At 53.6% G+C, this 21,321-nt stretch overlaps 1 protein-coding gene across 1 annotated transcript; it reads right to left on the bottom strand.

Moving 5' to 3' along the window:
• Nucleotides 1-1,517: 1,517 nt before the first annotated feature.
• Nucleotides 1,518-20,813, bottom strand: PMP22 (peripheral myelin protein 22). The gene is made up of 5 exons (XM_075044869.1): nucleotides 20,689-20,813; nucleotides 19,569-19,669; nucleotides 18,288-18,378; nucleotides 7,206-7,346; nucleotides 1,518-3,118 (listed from the first exon to the last, which is right to left on the bottom strand). The coding sequence occupies exons 2-5, from the start codon at nucleotides 19,644-19,646 to the stop codon at nucleotides 2,952-2,954; spliced, it is 477 nt and encodes a 158-aa protein (XP_074900970.1). The 5' UTR covers nucleotides 19,647-19,669; nucleotides 20,689-20,813; the 3' UTR covers nucleotides 1,518-2,951.
• Between the last annotated feature and the right edge of the window lie 508 nt (nucleotides 20,814-21,321).

Here is a 21,321-nt window from a genome sequence, read left to right as displayed (position 1 = left end):
AGGCCCAGGTTGACTGAATTAAGGCAAAAAAAAGAAAAGGTCAAAAGACCCCGTTCGAGATCAGCACGGGCATGGCTGAGAGCCGGGGTAAGAGGCGCTGGTGACTTCCAATCCAACGGAGTCAACCCAAATGTGACAGTTTTTGGGGGGGGGGGCGACGGACGACATTGACTCTGGTGTGCATGGGTGGCAGTTCCCCTTTGGACCCTTTCCAAAAGGGATTCAAACCTTCACGTTGTTGCCACTTCAAAAATCATCTGGTTCTGCTGCTTTCCAAAATGCATCCCCAGCACGAAGCAACTATGCAACACTGAGTTGTGGACACGAACTGATGCCGCTCACTTGTTTACGCCTTGAGCAGACGAAGAGCACCGTGCTGAGACACAAAAATGAAGCATTTTTTTGGTGCCTTCTGAGATACCGATCCAAAATGAGAAAACCCGTCTTTAATTTTCCCACAGGAGTGGCAAAACCCACCTGCGTTCCTACCTGCTCCTCAGAAGGGAAATATTTGTCCCCTTTGCCAGGTACGTGGTGCCAAGCCTGGCAGGACCTGGGATAACCACGTGCCCCAGTGCTGCAGCTTACGGGGGCTCAAATGCTGCTTCAGCAAGCAAGATACCCTCCTGGGCTTAGTTGGAACTCAGCAAAGTGAGCCCACGGGGAAATACTCCCGGCTGGAAGACCACGACCAGAAGCCTCAGCCATCAAGTGAGGTGCCAGGGTGCCCACGCTGCGCTGCCCAGGCTCTGTGCTGAGCGGCCGAGATGATGCGAGACAGCTCCTGCTCCTTTCCTTTGGGATGTGGCTGGGTTGAGGGCTTTGGGATCTGGCCTGATGTTAATAACTGGCCTCAACAAGCGACCTTGCAAGAGCCATTGTGTTTCTGCCAACACCGGTTGCTACATCAGCTCGGATATTTAATAGCCAAATGAATGAGCAAACGGAAGTGTGGACGCTTCCGTGCCAGCCATTAAGGCTGCCCATACTGCGCACAATGTGCTAATCCCCCCGGCTGGAATTGCACCCCCAGGCTCTGGGTGTTTCGGCACACGGGACTGAAAGGCTTCTGCTGTTTGTGCCGGGTGGCAGAGCCGGCCGGATCCCCCCGGGGCAGCTGATGCTGACCTGAACCGTCCCTGCTCAGGAGACTGGCAGTGGAGAAGTGCCGTCCTGCCAAGCTGCTGCCTGGCTGCTGTCTTTGGGGAGTTGGTGGTCACACCCCGGGAGCATCTTAGGACAGAGGCAGAAAGATGAACACACACCAGCACGACGACATGGGCCCTGAGCTCAGTTCCTGGCCCCAGCACTAACTCTGGTGCAGTCTTACCCCTCCGGCACAGGTACATCTGCCACGCAGGCAGCCCAGCAAGCTCGGAGCCTCTCTCAGCAGCATGAATTAGCCCACAGATCTGCTACACGGCATCACAGAGACCTTCCGTGGGATGGCCGTGCAGGCAGGCTGGTGGAGTGCAGCCTGGCTCTAACCCGCAAAAACGCCAAAAAGCAGAAGCAACTGAGTTATTCTGACTTTTATTTCATTGCTTCTTAGTCCACACAGTCGGTATAAAATCAGAAAAGCAAAGCAAAAAAAAAAAAGAACCAAAAAAAACCCCAAAACGAAACAAAAACAACAACAGCAACACAGTGTCTGGAGTCCTCAGAAGGCAGCCTGGGGTCTGCGCAGGTGCCCATTCAATTCATGGCCAGACACATCGCTGACGCACAGACAGAGGACAGACATCTCGCTCTGGCAGCAAAGACCGACAGGGCTCCACCCAGAGCTGTTTCTGTTCCTCTTGACCACGGGGGGAAAAAAGGAACCTCAGTTATAAATGCTTTATTAAAAATAATAGTAAGAGCAAGTCTAAGTACAAAAGCAGTTATAGCTCATTTATATTACACAGAATTATTTCTCATTTCTAGCTTTGTTGTTTACCTCACGATTGTTAACTGAATTTCCAGTGAATAAGGTTAAATGGCTAGCAATATAAGGAATGGTAAATAGATAGCACCATTTCATATATCTGGTATTTGATTTCATAGATATACTGGGTTTGCTTCTTTCTCATCGGTAGTTTAGCTCCACGGCAAGGAAAAAGCACGTTTCACGGTTGGGAGCATCAGTGCCCCGGCTGCTCGGCACGGCACGGCACGCACCCCAGCCCTGCTGGCACAGAGGGCACCCCCAGAGCCCACCCGGGCGAAGGAGGACAGCCCTTGCTGGATTGCAAGTCAACCTAAGTGATTTAAAAGCCCAAATTCCCAGCGGGTGTGGTGGCAAGGCAATGGGACTTAGGCACATAAGTCATTTAGGCACTTGGGGCAATAAAAGCCTTTGCTCCGAAATCCTTCAAACCTTTCGGAAGCATGTCCCGTCAGATCTGGACGTGCACTTTGGTTACCAGGATCACAGCATGTGGCAGGAGCGGGGACCAACCCTCCAGCTGGCATAAACAGACACAACTCCAATTTACGCCAGCCTAAAACCAGTCAGAGCTGGGGTTTTCTGAAGGTTCGATACAGGCTGGGATGGGGAAGGAGAGTTCAGCTCAAAGAGGATTTTGCATGAGAGAAAAATCACCGCGCTCTTGTTACACTGTTAGGAGTAATAGTTCCTTAGGCACTTGCTTTAGGCTTTAAAACATAGCGTATGGTCAACAAAAGCAAACAATACTATGTACATATATGTAAAAAGTGTTATAAATAGGTTTTTTAAACCATAGATACTATATACATCTTCAATTAACAAGTAACCCTTTGAGTGTTTCCTTTTGGGGTCGGTTGGGTTTGGTTTTGGTTTTGCTGGGAGGGTTTATTCCTTTTTTTCTTTTTTTTTTTTTTTTTTTTGGTTAATTTTCTTTTCCGTTTTCTCGTCTATTTTCCCCCGCCTCCGTCTCCTCCGTGGACGTCATGAGTGCCCTTGTCACGCCACGCCGCCTCCTGCGGCATCACTCGCGCTTCCGTAGGATGACGTAGACAATGCCACTGGCGAGGGCCAGGGGGAACGCCAGCCATGCCAGGATATAGGCGAAGCCGTAGGAGGTGTCTTCTGAGGCTTGGTGCCAGTCCGTGTGCCTCACTGTGAAGATGGCCGCGGCGCTCATCACGCAGAGCCCTGCCAGGGAAGCGCATATAGGAAGGGGTTAGAGATGCCACGCACGGAGCAGTTCCCTGCTGGAAACCCAGAGCCAGAGAGGATAATAGCCAATGCCAGCATGGGAAACTTTTCATTTTTGCCCCCTTGTATCCCATCTCCTGGAAAACTATGGTAGGATTTGGGGGGTGGTGTGGTCTCTGCCCTGGCTGCAGGTGAGTGGGGATATCTCTGCCAGGCTCTGAGCAAGTAAAGCCAGAGCCCGTGGGGCAAGCAAAGCAGGAGCCCCTGGAGCAATCAAAGCCAGAGCATCACCTGGGCTAACCCATCCCTCAGGCAAGCATTGGGCATCCCCCAGCTCTGGGCTGCTGCTCCGGACCAGCCTCGTTCATTTAAAACCCAGACTGTAGCCTGAACCACCCTACCAGAGATGCTGCAAGAGGTCAGACACAAAACCCCATTTTTTTTAAAGCAAAAAAGTTTCTTTATCACCTGCCCAGGCAAACACAGCCGGGGGCCACGAACGCTTTGGCCAGGCAGGGTCTGTGCCCTACGATCCCCCATCCTCTTCCTGGGCTGCTCGAGGAGCTCAACTGCAAACCCTGCTCTCTGCAAGCCCTGCTGTGCCCAGGGCTTGTCCCTATTCCCCGGCTCCCGGCATCCACCCTCGCCTGCCAGGGGCCAGCACAGGTCCCCTAGGGCTGTCCGGCCGGGCCCAGCTCCGGTAGGCAGCGTTTAAGCTTTGTTGCAAAAACAACCCATCAGCGTTGGGGACTGCCCAGAGCTAACACAAAGCCACCTCTATTTCTGCCTGAAAACAAGCTCTTTCAGTCAATCCCAGCAGTTCTATTATACAGTCGTGGGGCTGTTGTCGGAGCCGAGTTCCAAATCCCCTGCACGGACCTCGGGACCACCTACATTTAACCACCGTGATATTTGAGCTGTAATTCCACTTGACACTGCTCCTTTGTTCTGGGAAAGTGCAGAAGTGGGAATATGTTTCATTAACGCGTCGCTGGTGCAGTTTACATTCTCTAAGCAAGAGAACCAACTCCCACTGCCCCAGCCCATGCAACGAGAGCACAACAATTGTCTGCCGATGCTGGTGGGACAGAGAACAGGCGTGCGGCCACGCCGGTCACCTACAGACAGCAGCAAATACAGCCGCGATTGTCCACATAAGGAATTTGGCAAAATGGAGGCAACTGTTACGACTGCACTTCTGCAGCATCTGCACTGGTTTTGGCCCAGAGAACATGCTTGGGAAGTGAAGGACAGTTGCATTCAGCTGCTTGCACCAATGTAAGCAGTAATGCATCACCACTTTAGAGCCTGATTTTAAGAACACACTCTAGTCTTGCTTTGACAGGCCAGGAGGGCAAATGCTACCTCATCTCTGTTCCTGCAGGTTTGTGCACGCTGCCCCAGCCCTGCAGATGAACCAGGCTGGGTGCTGGTGCATGCTCAAGGTTAGCTCTCCAATGCAGGTTTTTACAAATAGCTGCGGGATATGTGGAAGGCATAGCCCTTGAGGCTGAGCCCAACCTCTCCACCCCATGGGGACAGCAGGTCTAGGGTGGGAGGGATGAGAGATGTGGGATAAAAGCGATGCTGATGCTGGAGAGAGTGATGGAAAAGTTGGGTCAAACCCTGAGAGGCCCAAACCAACGTCTCTCCCATGCTCGGCTTACGCAGCTAGGAGAAGTTACCCCTGGATGTGATGGACGCAGCAAGGATGGAGCAGAGCTGTAGAGGGCCTTTTGATGTCTTCGCGATGGCTGAAATCCCCTCAGGGCAAATTCAACTAGAGTTCGGGGCATGTTTCCAAGCAGTGTGGAGAAGGTGCTGGGGATGCATCCTGCCCTGCTGCTACACAACAGACCCAACCGACCTCATGCATCTCCTCTTGCCCTTACCTCTGCTCCCCAACAGACCCAACCGACCTCATGCATCTCCTCTTGCCCTTACCTCTGCTCCCCAGTTCCCCTGAGCCACAGCTGAAGTCATACTGGAGACCAGCCCCTGCTCCTCAGGCACCGCTGCCCTGCTCTACCACCCAACAGCACCCAGTGGTTCTGCCCCTAGCACCCGCTGGTTCAGGTCCAGCATTGCTGTTGCTCAGGCTCCAAAACTGGAGACCCTGAGCTTTGCCAAGCTGCATCACCCCAGAAGGAGTGCAGGGTGATGGAGAGCTTCAGGAAGAGCCTTCTCATCCCCTCCCAGAAGGAGGGAGGTCCTCTCCACCTCTGCTGGAGCCAAGAACAAAGCACTCGAGCAGGTAAGACCTCATCCCTGGCAGACCTTTGTGGTGCCGGGGCTTTGCAAGGTGTGGAGGAACACCTGCAAAGCCTGAAGGCCACGGGAATTTCTTCCATTGCCTTTAGACAGCAGTGGCCTTCCACAGCAAGCTGCAAGGAAACCACATCAGGTTCAGCTCCTTTGAGCAGAGCCATCCATACCTCCAGGTGGGATATCCTGGCAGTGCTGGCACAGCCATGTTGTGTTTCCTACCAACAACCCTGAAATTTAGGGTCACAAAGACCACAACTGCCCTGAGCCCCCTCCTCCAGCCCTGGCCAGGGACAACAGCAAGGATGGCCACCAGTGCCCACCTCTGCATGGTCCATCTGGACTCAGACCTCTGCCTATGGGTTCCCCAGGCCATGAGGAAGCTTCAGGGGGATCAGGTCACACTTTTCCTGTCCTTCATACTGGTGGGGGATGGATTTGACCCATGTCTCAAGCCCAACAAGGAAAGAGATGGTAGGTCTATGGCCTGACCCTCCATCCCCTTAGGACACCCAGCACAGCATGGACAGGAGGGTTGCAATCCCATTTTCTCTTCCTCTGAGAATGAGGAATCACCAACAATCACTCAGGAAAGAGAAACCTTCTGCTCCCAGATCTATTAGACAAGCTCTCAGGCAGAGAATTGCATTATTAATGCCCATTTCCCCTCCTTGACTCCATGGCTATAATGGGTTTCTACACATCTATCTTTCCAGAGATGGTGAACTGATCTGAACTCATCACCTGCATTATGGCCAAGCAAATACACTTACAATAGATTTCATGCCACACTTGCTAAGAAAGGTTAGCTCTAAACTTTTCCAAGGTTTGTGAAGGCCAGTCACTTAGAGGATGCTCAGAAACTCTGCCTGAATTCAGTGGATAAGTTTTTCCATGGATTCAGTGGCAGGACTGAGGGTGGCTTTTAGTTTAACATCTAAATCTCTAGTAAACAATTAGTCTCCTTCCCAGACAGTCTGTCATAATTTAGCCAGAACCTCATTGCACAATTTAAATTTTCTAGTCCAAATGCTTGAAAATCCTCTCCACTGTTTTCATATGTGGAAACGTAAATGGAGGCAGTGGCTTTACAGCATCTATATTTGGAGAAATGCAACGTAGGACACGAACCATGGCTCATTTCCAGGGCTGAGTTCTTTAAGAGTTAAAAATAGTAGCTGACAGTTCAAAGTCAGCTGGCTCACCCTGCACGCACCAGTGGCTCTTTGCTGATGTGGAAAGCACCAGGCCCCCTTATGGCAAGTTTATAAATAATCCTCGGATCCTCTTTCGCCAGAAGAGGATCGTCACTACTTCCCCCACCCCGCCTGCAGTTGCGGAAACCTCGCCCAGCCCGGCGCAGGTGGGTCCCAAAGCCAGCGCAGCCACCCTGGACCCTCAGCGCTCCACCCCGAGCCACGGGAAGAGCGGGCAGAGCCCCCGGTCCGGCAGCCCCCGTGTCCTGCCTGCCCCACCGCCCCGGACCGCTGGCACAGCTCTGCCTCCGATGGGTCTGGCACTCTGCCCCTCCGACACCTCCCCTGCCGGGGCAGCAACCCTCTTGCACCTTCCATGACGCAAGGGCAGAAGAGCTTGGATGCCTAACGTCCTGACAGACAGATCCCATCCCAGGGCATGCGAGACCTCAACAGACACAAATTATTCACCCCCTCTTCCCTTCACTGAGCCACGCGGGAGCCAGCTCCATGATCCTCCTGCTTCGGTACCCAAGAGTGTGCTCGTTTCTACCGTTGGCCTCTCCTCTGCTTGAAAGCCCTTTCCCCACTGGTGACAGCCCCATCAATCAGCCCCCACTTACCGGCAAGGATTTGGAAGATTCCAGTAACATAAAACCGCCCGCCCTTGGTGAGCGTGAACAGCTGGCAAAAGAACAGGAACAGGGACAAGACGCTGAAGATGATGGAAAGGATCATCATCGCTTGGACAGACTGCAGCCATTCTGGGGAAAGACAGACAGACAGAAACCTCAGTGTGGGCACCACAGACAGCAAGGCCCCACCACAGCTTGTGGCCTCGGCATCATCCCCCGTGCCACCATCCCACCCCCGGTTCCCATTAAGTTTCTTAACAGCTGGGGGATGTGGCCACATCCAGCAGGTGAGGTCCTCAGCACGGGCACGATGCTGCCCGGGATTTAGGATGACGTGTGCATGGACCAGCATGCTGGGGTAAAACGAACTGCAGGGCCACATGCTTTCTCAGGGAGCATTTCTAATAAAATATGAGCAGCAATATCAGTCCCAATCTGAAGTCTGCAGAAACCAAGACAAAGCCTCTCCCCCAGCTTCATGTCAGGCCCTGGGAGTTCAGCTGTACTGGAAACACAAAAGCCATGTGCAACAAGCCATGAGACACCGAGCTGGCCAAGCTCAGAGGTAAAATAAATACATAGCTAGTGAAAACACCCTCTGCCCTTGTAGAGTCAAACCTTTTGGAAAGAGCCTTCCTCAGCTGCCAAACACAGCTGCCTCCCAGAGCACAGCAGACCAGTTAAACCAGCCCCTGCGTGAGTCACTGCCCAGCTATTTCCAGGCTTCGTGGGTGTGTAATTCCCCGCGTTAAAAAAAAATATAAATAAACAAGCAAAATGCAGCTCCATCCCGTGAGCCTGACAGAAAGAGGTAGTGGCCCACAGCAGCGGGAGGGGCTGTCCTCACAAGTACCTCTGCCTTTCCCTTTCCTTGTAAATTTTGAGATCAAAAGGAGTATTCGCAGCTTTCCTCGAGAGGTCTTTAAGGATGCAACATCAATTAATTCACCACGAAAGCCAGGCAGGACTCAGCAGAGGTAAAGCGAGGCACAAACCGCTCAGTGAAAGGCAGAAAAATCATGCTTTGGGCTGGATCCTCAGACAGGCAAGAATTGGGCAGCACCGAAGTCTCAGTCCCAGTCCCAGTCCTGTGCTCGAGCTGCAGTTTTACCACCACCAGCTTCGCTCTCCCGGCTGCACACTGCAAGAAACAGCTTTCTGCAGCAAATAGCTGAAACATAGCAAAACTTCCAAATAAAGTTACGCTTCAGCTTAGCAACCTTCAATACTTGGTGCAGCCAGTGAGGCCATTTGGGACTGCCCAGAGTAGTCTCTGCTCCCAGAGAAGCGATCACGCTTCCCCACCAAATCCTCACAAGCTGCACTCATGGAGGTGAGAGTGGAATTTGAACCGGAGAGTGAGGTACGGCCTTCACCTAGGATGGCAATGACGATCCACGCCTGTGCCTTTCCAGCAAATCCATGCCTGCGGAAAACATCCTGTGCAATTCAGTAACGTCTGGTGCGTTTGACTTCGGACTGTTAATTCTACCTCTTGTCTTTGCATCTTGCCTCCAGACATTCACGCAACGGAGCAAATTCAGGCCCTGCTCACCAAAGCAGACTGAAAGCAGCCAGAGAGGCCTCTGCTCATTGCAGACAGCATTTTCCTTCTCCTCCTTTTCACGCCTCCCATGCCAAACTACTCTGCAGCATTAACACACCCTGCTAAAGAGCTGCTGCGCTTCACTCATTTCGGCACCACCAGGTTTACATCCATGTGCACCAGTTGCTGCCGTTCCTTAGGAAGGAGCAGCTATCACTGCTGTCACTTCCAGGAAATCCCAGTGTGGTTTTCACACTGATGTGCACACAAAACGCCCTTATGTTTCACCCATCTCAGCTAGCCAGGCAGGGAAACCACCCTGCCTCGACCCCACCTGACCCTCCAGCTCTGGCCATGCTCGACCAACGGGCAACAGAGGGGATAAGGCAGCTCAAGTGCTGCTAAAAATCAAGTCATAAATCATGGCTCAGGTGGGGTCAGAGAAGTATGGTTAGAAGATGTCCAGCTGCTGAACTGCAATCTCCTTCCATGCTTCAGCACGCAAAGGGCTCCCTCCCATCAAAGGTCTGGGAAGCTGAGCTTTCAGCTCACGCCTTCCCAAGCCCCAAAGCCACGTCCAGCTCCGTGCACCGGCTGAGCCAAAGCCTGCCTGGCCCCACGACCTGCAGTTTGGTCCAGGACCCAGGAAGCCAAGTCTTTTGCAATTTCAAAGGCCACGGAATCCGGCCCAGAGAGGAGCCCTTTCTGCTCGGAGGTGGATGCTCCAAGTGCCAGTTATTTTAAGAGAAGGCTGTCTAGACGGAAAGCTGAGCTGAGCTGCGCTTCTAATTGCATCCGCCTCCCCGTGCCTCTTTTTTGGTTCTGAATCCAAATGATTTATACAGGCTTTGCAAAATCCCATTGTAATAAAAAGCCATGTCAGAGGAATATAAAGGCAGGCAGTGAGAGAGAGGGGAAAGCCCTCGGTGACCGGAGGGGTTTCAGCAGCCAGCCGCACTGCCCTGCTGCAGCCAGAGAGCAGCAGTGGCACGAACTTGTGAGTAGGGAAATCAAGAGATGATCCCGCAGACCAGAGCTCCGGGCGTGCTCACATCCAGCCCTTTGCTGACTTTTATCAGCCTCCTTTGTAAAAACAAGGGGCAGGATCCGAAGCTCATGACTCAGAGACCCACAAGTGCAAGCTGCTTTACTCCCATTAAGTCCAAGCCCAGCTGCCCACAGACTTCAGCTGTATTAGGATACCTAATTGCCTTTAATTCATTTGAAAACACACTATAACTGCAGATAGTATTGCTACCTCCTCAATCCCATATGCTTTTAGGTCCTTTGCTATTAGTGCTGTGTCCTACCTACTGGCTTTTAAAAATAAAGCACGTTTCCCACAGGGAAGTCTGGGCCCTACGAGTTGTATCGCAGGGCTGTCAGCACTGTTTACTCCCAGACTGTTATTTGTGGTTTCCCCTGGGCAGCAAGTCAGTTATTCCATTTTTCTGCTGCATCTCTTCAGCTCCGTGTTTATATCTTTGTTCTTTAGGAGGAGGAAGAAAAGGAAACAGAGTGGAAAGGACAGATAACACCCTGCATACCGCTTCCGGAGCGGACACATTGGGAGCATTTTTAGAGCCCTTTCAGGCAGTCAGAAACAGAGTAAGAAGTTTTTACAAAACAAATTTGAAAACTTCCCTAAGCTCTGCAAGTCCTGATGTGCTCACGCTACCACTTAAAACAACAGGGAAAAGACTTCACCTCTGGGATGGTGAAGACCACTTTTCACTGCCCTGATAACATGAAAGAAAGAAACCCAGAGCAGAAATTGAAACCTAGAGCAGGAATTGCAGCTGAACCCCCCCCCCCCAACCCCCCTGAAAGACAGTAGCTAACCCAACCCCTTCCAGCAAAGCCCCAGCCCTGTTTGCAGGGGGGGTTTATACCCAGACAATGGGTGCAGCTGAGCAGGATTGATGGGGCAGGCACAAACATGTCCTTGGACACAAGCAGAGGGCCTTAAAGGACAGGCATTGGCTCCCCAGGGTTTCATTCACTGCTCTGTTGCAGACACCCTATCCTCTTTTGACCCAGCCAAGGAGAAAGAATAAAGTGCAAACTGAAAAGAAACTTATCTGAGCAATCAGCTTATACACTCGCTGCAAGACATCACTTAATTAGTGCTATGCATTAAAAACACCTGTGTGCTGTGACCTGCAGCTGATGGTAATGTTTTGTGCATAGAGCTTTCCCTTTGCAAAGTGCATATGCACTGTACACTTAAAAAGCAACCACTTCTGGGGAAGAAAACATCCACTAAGGAGGTAACTGTAGCATATAATATACACAAAACTAAAGGGAGGAGAAATTCATGACCGCATCTGCATGGTAAAACCTGCTCCTTCAATGCTGCAAACTAAATATCAGCAGGGTCAGGAACAGCATATGCATCTACTGGCAGAAAGGTACCAGCCCAGGTCTGCCAGGAAAAGATGTATTTTCTGAGCAGAGTTTTTCCAAAGCAGACTCTCGGGCTTCAAGGCCTGACCAAGAACCTGAACCCAGCTTGCATCCTCGCCTATGAAGCGGACAGGTCACATCACAAGCACTGGGGCTTGCAATGGTTTTAAACCTTGATATTCAAACACCCCTTAAAAGGGTTGGAAAAGGGTGAAATGAAGATGCAGGAATATTAGCTCAATTGCATCATTCTTCTGGGCCTGAACTTCAGCCTGCTGCCCCTTGGCAACTCACTCTAGCAACCCAGAAAGGCAAAAAAGCTCAGCTACCTGCAGAGCTATTCCTGAGCAGCACAGACAACCTCTCCTGCGACCACCCACAGCCCCACCGCTCAAAGTGAACATATCTCCTGTCGAAGACAACAGCCTCACAGTTCATCAGCCACGTGCAGCAGACCCGCTAAGCTCTCCTAAGGAAAGAAGAGCTCCGTGACATTGCAACTTTCTTCTGCTTCAGTCCCAGACCTCCCACCAGCCTGAAGTCAAACCTTCCCAGACCACGCTCTGGGCTGCTGGATGCTCAAGCTGGGAAAAAGCAGGTTTTTCACCCAACAGTTGTTCCTTTCCTGTCCTCCTATGTCTACTCCCTGGAGAGGCCGTAGGGTGCTGGATCGAGGTATTCCTGGAAATCCCACCAGAAAAGGGGGATTTTAAAGAGCTGCCAAGGTATTTGTAAGGGCCAGGGGATGCGCAGGTGGGAAACACCTGAGGTGTGGGGAGGCGGTGAATGAAGACGATGCTGCAATTCCTGCCTGAGACTTCCTGGTCGTCTTCCGTAGCTCCCTTCGGAAGGAGATGAAACCCTCAAAGCCCCCTTTTCTCCTCTTGTCCTCTTTTCCTCTCATCTGTCCTCCCTTCTGCCTTCTCCTCGAAGCTGCATCCAAGAAGTCCCTGAGGCCAGGAGGTCCGTAACTCTCCAGAGCTGCCACATTCAGACGTCCCATCAGACCGTCAAAGCTCACGTCACGCAGAGGCAACTGCTGCTGCTGAGGCAGCAGAAAGCTGCTGGCACCATGAAAAACACCTTCCAACAGCTCCACAATGCCCAAGCCAGCTCCTCTGCAAGACCCTCGGCATGGTGGCTCTGACCTTTTGGGTTGTGTGTCAGAGCGAGCTAAGATGGTAGAGATATTTCAGACTTAGGTCCTCCAAAGGGCTTGGGTACCACCTCCCACTGATTTCAAGTCCAGGCACCAGGAGCAGGGATGGGGAGCAGTGGTGCCCTGACCCGCAGGCATGTCGCAGGAGTACACTCAGCCTGTGGCCACGGGGACACCCAAGAGTCTCATCAAGGCCAAAAAAAATGTTGGATTAAGAGTTTTCCAGCACTGCACTCTACAGTGGACTTCCCCACCCATTCTTCTGGTTTTGCAGTCATAGTTTGCCCACAGGGTTGCATTCTTCCTCCCTTTTGCTCCTCTTCTATGGGCCAAAGCTCCCCACCCTGCAGGGAAGGTTGGCTGACCCCCCCCTTAGGCAGAAATAGGGGAGCCAAATTGCTCTGGAGCAGCCGAGAGCAGGGAAAACAGCACTGGTTCCCTACCTCTCCTTATCAGATGCTCTTTGTGAGAAGAACAAGCAACAACACAAACCTGGTTTTAAGCAGAGGAAATCCCTTTCGTATCACAGGGGACATGGTTATGGCAGAAACTGATCTGAAATACAAAATATTCTCCTGGAATACCCCACAGTTTATTTTAGACAACTAAGGTGCAAGCTACAGTCACCCACAAGCTGGCAGAGAGGGGTTCAACCCTGCCCGAGTTAAGCCAATGTTATCTGTCATTAATGACAAAGCGGGTACCACAGACCCACAAACCGCTGAGGTTAAAAGCTGGCTCTTTGCTACTCTGCTGCAAACTGCAAAGACCCTGAAAAACCAGAGATGTCCCCAAATCAGGATATCTGTACATGTGGTCCATAAGCTGTACGGGGCCAGCTGATGGCTAGAACCTCAAATACAAAGGCTATGCACTATCACACAAAGAAGCTATGCGTTATTTACTGCGTGGCTTCATTATAACAGATTCAGCATCCTTAAATATGGATAATTTCTTGCTCATTTGCAGCTGCCCAGCAGAAATAAAGCAAACAGCTGCAACAGCGCTGTGCCCGCAGACTCAGCAAGACCCACAGCATAAGGGCAGAAGGTAACTTTTCCATTCAATAAAAGGCTGACACCATGTTCTAAATCTTTGAATCTTTAAATCTTTGAACTTGTAATTTGCAGAGGTGACTGGACCTGCGCTAGGAAGTGTCCCCTTACCAGTGACAAATTCTCCAAGTCTTGACCGAACTGGTGCAGTCTTGGTTCTTCCAGTGGGCTGGAGGGGAATTTGCCCCCATCTCTTTTTGTTCAGGTACTCTATACTCACTATCAATAATGGAATTAGACATCGAGAAATAATCTTCCTCAGTGCAAGGCTTCAATGCAGCCTTGCAACATGATTTTCAGCCACAAAAAGGATTACAGCAAGTTAAATGGCACCTCCATCTCTCCATACCTTTTCTATGTCATGCAAGTCCAGCATTGCTGGAAGAAAGAGTCTGAAAGAATAAGGGCAGCAAAGCCACTCGGGGGGGACTGACAGAGGAAAAGCAATGGGTTCAGATGTTTCAGTTATACATTTTAAAGTGGAGAAGAAGCAGTGCAGTTCCTCCTGGGAACAGCTGATGGGTCAGGGCACAGATGCCCCTGCCTTGCGCCAGGGACAAAGATTTTTCCTGCCTCCTCCAGCACAAAGAAAATGCATTTCAAGGACCAGCAGTGCTGCTTAGGGTCCCATCTGCCAGAGCAAAGGGGCTCTGGAAGAGGGAAGGTCAGTGTGCAGAAGAGCAGAGCAATCCCCCACTGCATGGCAGTGCCTGCCCCATTGATGGGAGATCCATCCCTGCCCACCCGGGCAGTCCAGGGCAGATCTTTGCTCTGGACGACCCACCTGGGCTTTGCTTGTGGCCACCAGATCAGCAAATCATCAGGATCATACAGCTCACGGCACTTAGTAATCATGCGGATTGGCAGCCTGCGCATTTCCCAAGGTTTGGGGTTTTCTTTTCCCTTTAAAAAAGCCAAAAAACATCAGCCTGCCTGTGAACAAGCCAGTCATGCAAAAGCCACAGAGCAGCCACAGGAGAAACGGTAGGAAGACAACAGGAAAAATGTCTTCTGACGTTACAGAAGGATGTAGGGATCTCCACGAAGGTCCCCACTGCTTCCCCGAATTCAGCATTCCCACCAAAATCAGAGGAAGAACAGTAGAAAGTAGCGGAAAAAAAATCTGCTTGCCTGCACAAGAAAATCAGTTGTGGAGAGAAAAGGCCATTTTTTGGGAAAAAAAATATCGCTGTCTGGAAATTTGGGGTGGAATCTACTCAAGAGCACTTGAGCAGCTCAGGTCCGGCCGTGTGCCCTGTGTCTGCAGTGGGATCGCACAGCTGGGGGCTGGCGCGCAGCCGTGCCGACACACAATTCTGGGATTCAGAGCTAAATTCTTGAGATAAGTCTTTTCCAGGAATGTCTGACAGCGCAAACGAAGCAAAGATTGCAACATTTTTTCCATAGTTGTCGACCTCTTGAAAAAAAAAAAGTCATTATCTAACAAGCAAATGCAGAAATCAAAGCAACAAGCAGGCAGTTGTAAAAGGCAAAGAAGTGGGCATCTGCCCCCGACCTGGCGTTTCCTCCTCCCTCCCAGCGCTTGCTCCCATCAGGACCACTCAGCCCTCACATACCCAGGGGGTTCAAGCCGTGCCAAGAGGCATTTGGGAGGTGTGAGGGGTTCAAGCCGTGCCAAGAGGCATTTGGGAGGTGTGCGTTCAGCCTCCACTGAGGCCAGCTCCATCCTGTGCCCGAGGTCTGCTAATGTTCCAGGGAGCCATGGTCCGACAGTCCTCCTGCGGTCAACCCTTGAGTTGTTTTGCTGCTTATTCCACCCCCATGGGGTAATCTATAAGGTTAGGAGCACGGTCCCAAACCTGCCCTAGCGTTAAACACAAGCAAATCTTGCTGGCACCTGGTTGTAGCAAGTTCAGCTTCTTGCTGGGCATCCACGTATGGGTCATGTAAACAAAAGGGTCCCTGGGTGGCAGGACAGCAGGCAAGAGGAGGTTCATCCATTTTCACCATGCTGAGACCAAGGGGAGCATCTCAGCACAACAAACCCACTGCTCTGGTGCTATGGCAAAGCCCCCACCCATGCTGAAAACACGAGACCCAACCCTACCTGATTCCACATATTCCGAGTACTGAGTACCACTCCTTTTCAAAAAGAGAAGAAAAAATAACTGCACTACAGCGGCTGCTGCGATGGCCAGAAGAAAAACTGCCTCTACGTAAAGATTGAATTCTGCCAAAATTCCCGAATGAGGATTTCTTGCTCTTAGCCCAGAGCAGACCTTGGCACTCTGTGATTAACCGTTAAGCACCGTCCTTGGCACAGGCACAGAGAAACAAATTCTTAAGGCTTTCTACAACCCAGCGTAGCATGCACAGCCTGTGTTTTGAGAGAGATTTAAATGAGAACGGTTTGTGGTATTTGGTATAGGATCTTTCATATTTTTGAAAGTAAGCATATTCCTAGCAAAGAGAGTTTGAGGAGAATAACAAGGACCAGGCAGGGGACGAGCATAAGCCTTGGAGCTGGCCCTGCCACAGCATCCTTTCCCCATGTCCCCGCTATCGCTCCAAATAGTGGCCGACCGCAGCTCCCCTGGCAGCGCAGGGGCAGTGGGACCAAGGGCCTTGGAGACGGGCAGCAGGGAGGGAGGGTGCAAGGATCCACTGGGAATGATGCTGCGTGATATTTTTATTCTGTTTTTACAAACAGATTTTAAAAGCCTTGCATAAGCCTAGGAAATATCTTTTGATTTTGTGTTCCTACAGCACCGGTGAGCTCTGGATCCTGCATCCAGGATCCCACCAGATGAAGACTGGTCCTCAGCAGCACTGCTCCCACACCCCTGCCACGGGGTGGATGGGGCAGAAGCTTTTGCCCAAGCAAAACCCTCTTCTCCTGATGCCAGAGCAAGGCCTTCATATAAATAAGAGCTGGCACAGAGCTCTTTAAGACTTGAGCACAACACACCTCTACTCAAAGAGCAGCCCACTAGGGCACCTTATCAACGAAACTCAGTTGCTCGACTGCATTTTTAGCAGGGCCATCTTGACTACAGCCCCTTTAATGTTAAAAAATCATCGCTGGAAGGGATCCAGAGGGAAGCCCCTCTTTGAGCAGCTTCTGGGAACGGGGCAATATAGACTCACAACACCCAGCAGGACAGTCAGACACGGAGGAAACCATCCCAGCCGCATTTCGGACAAGCCCCTCTCGACACTGACAACTCCCCAACATACAGCATCCTGCAAACACCGAGAAAAAGCGGTGCAGGTTTGAAAAGCAAAAGATTTGGGGAGGCTTTACAGCCCTCAGCTCTAGGACTCTGGGGGGGGCAATCGCTGCCTTTCATTTCAAAGCGCAAGGTCAGCAGTTTTGGAGCATGCATGAATGGCCGTGAAGCAGCCTGCCTACGCTGCAGATAGCCAGCACCGGCCAACTGCTGATGAAGGACATGGCTCCAGAAGGCTCCTCGGCTGGGATGGGATCCAACCGCTTCCTGGCCGGCCCGGACACCACCAGGCGTCAGCAGAGACCCACAGCGGTGGCTTCGCTCCCACCGAAACCAGAGCCTGGGCCCCTGCAGGGAAACACGCCACTGATTTCAGCCCAGGCAAGATAAGATTTTTGTACCCAGTGGGCTGGGGACTAGGGTGACCTGAACCTCCAAAAACTTCTGACAGTCTCCCATCACCATGAGACCCTTTGATAGTATTTAGTGCTCTCCACTGCAGTCATTCCTGCCTTGCCAAGACCACGTGGCATCAGTTTGCTCCTACTCCAGGACCACATTTCCAGGGTAGTATGACTGTGCTATGATTCACAACTGGTTTCACTGGGGGTTACACCAGGAGAATCTGTTTCCACGGGAAAGCAAAAACCAGGCTAACGGAAAACAAACGCTGGACACAGCACTGCTGGCATTAGCCCCATCTTCTGGGGAAACTGAGGCACAGGCTTGCCTGACTCCTTGAGCACAGATTTCATGTTACTGGTCCCACTAGGTGCCCTGGAAACTCTGTGTAACTGCTTCTTAGCAAGCACTCCTCCCCTGCTGACCTCAGCAAACAGCTCACTGGGTGATGTCACCCAGTGTGACATCAGCCTTCACCAAGCTTAGTCCAGATGTAGATGTTCAGCCACCCCAGATGTGCAGGTGCCACGGGGGCCATTTCAGCAGTAGGACAAAGAAGGGCCCGAGCACTCAGCACATCCCACATGCGGTGCTCGGCAGCACACTACAGGACGAGCAGTGTGCCCAAAAACTCAGCCTGTCACAGAAGCAAAAAGCAAGGCAGATCTCTAGACAGGGGACAGGGTGTCCTCCAGAGACACGCCAACCTCGGGGCACCATGTGCATCTTTAAAACACTCTCACAACCACAGCAAGAGGGACGTGTGCTGAAAATGGCCCGTCCACTCCCAGCACTGCAACAGCTGCCCAGCAAATCCTGCTCCAAGGGCTGCCCTGCATTTGTACATCCAAGTGTAATCAAAATGGCCTAATAACAGGAGACTGCCAAAAAGCACTTGAAGCGGTCAGCTCCACTGCAGCTGAGTGTGCCGAGCCCCCTGCCACAGTGCCACGGGGAGCTGCCCCGCAGCTCGAGGGCGGCAGGGCAGAGCAACGGGCATTGGGTCTGGTACCCATGCAAAGCTGCATCACAACTTCGGGGACTGCCAAGGGAATCCCCCCGCTGCTGGGCCAGCCCTGTGTCCCCCCGCCAGGACACCGGGAATGCGGCAGAGTGCTGCCCCTCCATGTGGGGACGGAGCAGATGAGGCAAGGGGAAAGAGTAGAAGGGAACAACTTGGGGGCAGTGCAGGGAAAAGCAAGAGGGAACCACAAATAACCTGTACAAGCAAATCTCCCTTGATTTGATAAGTCTGGGGAGAAGAATAAAAGCATGAGGCAGCAGCAGCCCTGATTCCCGGGGAGCACTCACCATTCGTGGATGATGTCAGGCAGTGGAAGACGCTACCGGAGGTGCAGTTCTGCCAGAGGTCCGCCGTGTGCCCGCCGTTCACCAGCCATTGCTGCAAAGAGACGCAGCCCTGTGAGCAGGGCCCTAGCAGGAGATGGCAGGCAGCTGCGCGCCCTCCCCCAGGGATTCGGCACCGAGACGCCCCAGTGTGTACCGGCACGCGTGTGCCCGGCCGGGTGCTCCCAGGCACACGCTTTTCTTTAGAAAGTGGTTTGGAAAGTAAATACAGGTATTTGCTTTTAGCTGCGTTCACCTCAACGGCAGAAAAACAGAAGCTCTTTATTCTCTTTAAGCATGGACCAAGTCCCACGGGGGACGCGCACTTCCCTCCCCTCTGCCGTCCTCGCCTGGTGCCTGGCCGGGCTATTTGAATGCTTCCATGTGATTTCTAACGACTCGGAAGATTTTTGTAACGTCTTCTACTACTATTACCACGCCAAAAAAAGAAGAGAAAAAAAATACAGGAAAGAAGAACCTGGTGAAGCAAGCCTGGAACTCACCAGCTCCACACAACTGCTGCCTTGAAACCAAGTCAAACCTCTTCCTAAGTAGATGACGTGTTAACTGGGCTCTAGACCAAGGACAGTGCTGGGAACCCTCTGTGCAGCATCCAGCCCTCAATCTTCCCCCTGCTTGCAAAGCTTAAGCCTTGAAAATTGCCCATCCAGGTTAGGAGACAGAGGTTGTGCCTAATTCACAGCCTCAAAGGAGCAGAGCTGGAGAGCAAAACTGCTGGTGCTGAGGAGCCAGTGCCCAAACCAGCCCCTTTTCAAGGGGTTTTGCTCAGACTGGCTGTACTGGTCCTGGGGGCTGAAGCCCGTTAGCAGGTGGAGCTCCTTTAGGAAAGGGGAGCGCAGTGTCACCCCCACGGAGGGTGTTTTGGGTGCTCTGAGGCTGCTCCCTGATGTGAACCAGCATGGGGACGATGAGGAGACGGGCTTCAACAACGCTCTCCTCTGTGCTAACGGGGATGCCCTGAGCATCCGCTACGGCACACAACCCGGCGACCCATCAGTTACACCTGACCGCACAAATACGGGGAGAGCTTTCTGTGCAAAATGCTCCAAACCCCTGGTGTTAGCAAGACCTGCAAACGGCAAGTAAAGGTTCCCTGCTAAAAGCTAGGCTGGAAAATAAAACCCAAATAAAAATAACACCTTCTGGTCTTGTCATGCCATGCCACACCACCGGCCGCTCCCTGCCTCGCCGGTACCCCGGTGCCAGAGAAAAGTCCGTACTTACGCTAACGATGGTGGAGACGAAGAGGAGCACCAGAACGGTGACGTGGAGCACGATGATCCCCAGCAGCAAAAGCAGCATCTTGGCGGTGGTGAAGGGCAAAACTGGAGGGGGAGAGGGATGCTGCTGAGTGTGCCTGTGCTTGTGTGAAGCCCAGCCCCGGGGGCAGCAGGAGGCGCTCCGGGGGCGGCAGGAGCGCACCCGGCTCCGGGCGATGGTTGGGCAGCGCCCAGCTCCGGGGCTTTTTCCCTCCGGCCCCACCGACGGAGCGGAGGGGGGGGGGTGTCCCTGCCTTCTGCCCGGACCCACTCCCGGACACCCCCGGGGGGGTCCGCCGAGCCCCTTCCCCGAGCCTGCTCCCCCAAGTCCTCTCATCGAGGGGGCCTCCCGGGTCCCCTCCGCTGGGGACCCCCGGGGGGGGCTTCCCCGAGGGGGTCCCCCAGCCCGTCTCCTCCGGGGGGTGGGGGGGGTCCGATCCTTCTCCCCGGGGGAAGTGTGCGCTCCTCGGCACCCCCGGGGGAGGGGTCTATCCCGGCACATCTCACCCAAAAGGGCTACCCCGGCCCCTCTCCGCCGCCAGGGAGGTTCCGCTGCCCACCTACCCATGGGACCACCGGGGATGACTCTGTCGGCCCCTCTCCCCATGGAAGCTTTCCCCGACCCATCTCCCCTGGCGACCCCCGATTGGGGGTGGGGGGCGTCTAACTCGGCCCAGCTCACCCGACAGAGCTACCTCGGCCCCTTTTCTCCGGGGGTCTCCTCGACCCATCTCCCCTCAGCACCCCCAGCAAAGTCTCTCTTGGACCCTCTCCCCCGGGGAGGGCGGGGGGGGGGGGGTTGCTGCTGCTTTCCCCAGCCCATCTCCCCTCGGGACTCCCAGAGAAGGAGGGAGGGGTTGCCCTGACCCCCTTCTCCCTAGAGGACCCCCGGAGCGGTGGTAGTGGCGGGAGGGGGGGGGTATCCCCCCATCCCTCTCCCCTGCGGACCCCCGGAGGGTCTCTCCGGCCCCTCTCCCCCTGGGGGTGGCCGCTCCTCTCCCCGGGAGAGCGCTCAGCAGCGGCGGCCCCCCACCGCCCCCCTCCCTCCCCAGCCGGGCTGGCGGCCCTGCCCGGCCCGTACTCACGTCGCGGCGGAGCCGAGGGGCGCCGGGCGGCGGGAGCGGAGCGGAGCGGGCGGCGGGAGCGGGCGGCGGCGCTGTCAAGTTTCCCCTTTAACCGGGGCCACCGCCCCGCTTGCGTCTGCGGGACGGGGAGGGCCCCGCGCCGGCGCCCGGCCGCTCCTCCTATAAAGGCGGCAGCGCCCGGGCCCCGCTCCCGGCCCCCCCCGAGCCGAGAGTCCCTCCCGGCCCCGTCTCCATCCCCAGCAGCACACACACACACACACGCACGGCCGGGCAGCGGGGAGGTTTTGGGTGGGGGGGTGCCTGCTTGTCTGTCTGTCTCGGAGCGGTTGCCACAGCGGAGTGCGAGGCTGTAGGAAGCCGGGACGCTTCCCTGGGCAGGATCCGGCCCCTGTCCCGCCGCTGCAGCGCTGGCAGCTGGGGGGTTTTCCTAAACAGATAAGTAATGCCGGGGGGTTGGGGCTGGCAGGGAGCTTCCCTCTCCCAGGGCTGCGTGGGGACCGGGCGGGGGAATCGTCAGCGACGAGGTTACAGGGAGAGGACAGAGCTCTGCTGCATCGGGGGGCTCCCCTCGCCCCGGCGGAGGCAGGTGGGGTAGCCCCGGACAGGGAGCCGTGGGACAGGATTTGGGGAAGT

The sequence above is a fragment of the Buteo buteo genome, chromosome 13 (assembly GCF_964188355.1).
Source record: "Buteo buteo chromosome 13, bButBut1.hap1.1, whole genome shotgun sequence".
NCBI lineage: Eukaryota > Metazoa > Chordata > Aves > Accipitriformes > Accipitridae > Buteo > Buteo buteo.
The sequence above is the reverse complement of the archived record's forward strand: the minus strand, read 5'-3'. Positions and strand labels throughout refer to the sequence as shown.

Bases quoted from the DNA above. Each gene is read 5' to 3' on its own strand.
- PMP22 (XM_075044869.1), bottom strand. From the start codon at position 19,646: ATGCTGCTTTTGCTGCTGGGGATCATCGTGCTCCACGTCACCGTTCTG. The intron at 18,379-19,568 runs GTAAGTACGGAC...GTCTCTTTGCAG, and splicing joins TCGTCTCCACCATCGTTAGC to CAATGGCTGGTGAACGGCGG. The intron at 3,119-7,205 runs GTAAGTGGGGGC...CTTCCCTGGCAG, and splicing joins AATCTTCCAAATCCTTGCCG to GGCTCTGCGTGATGAGCGCC.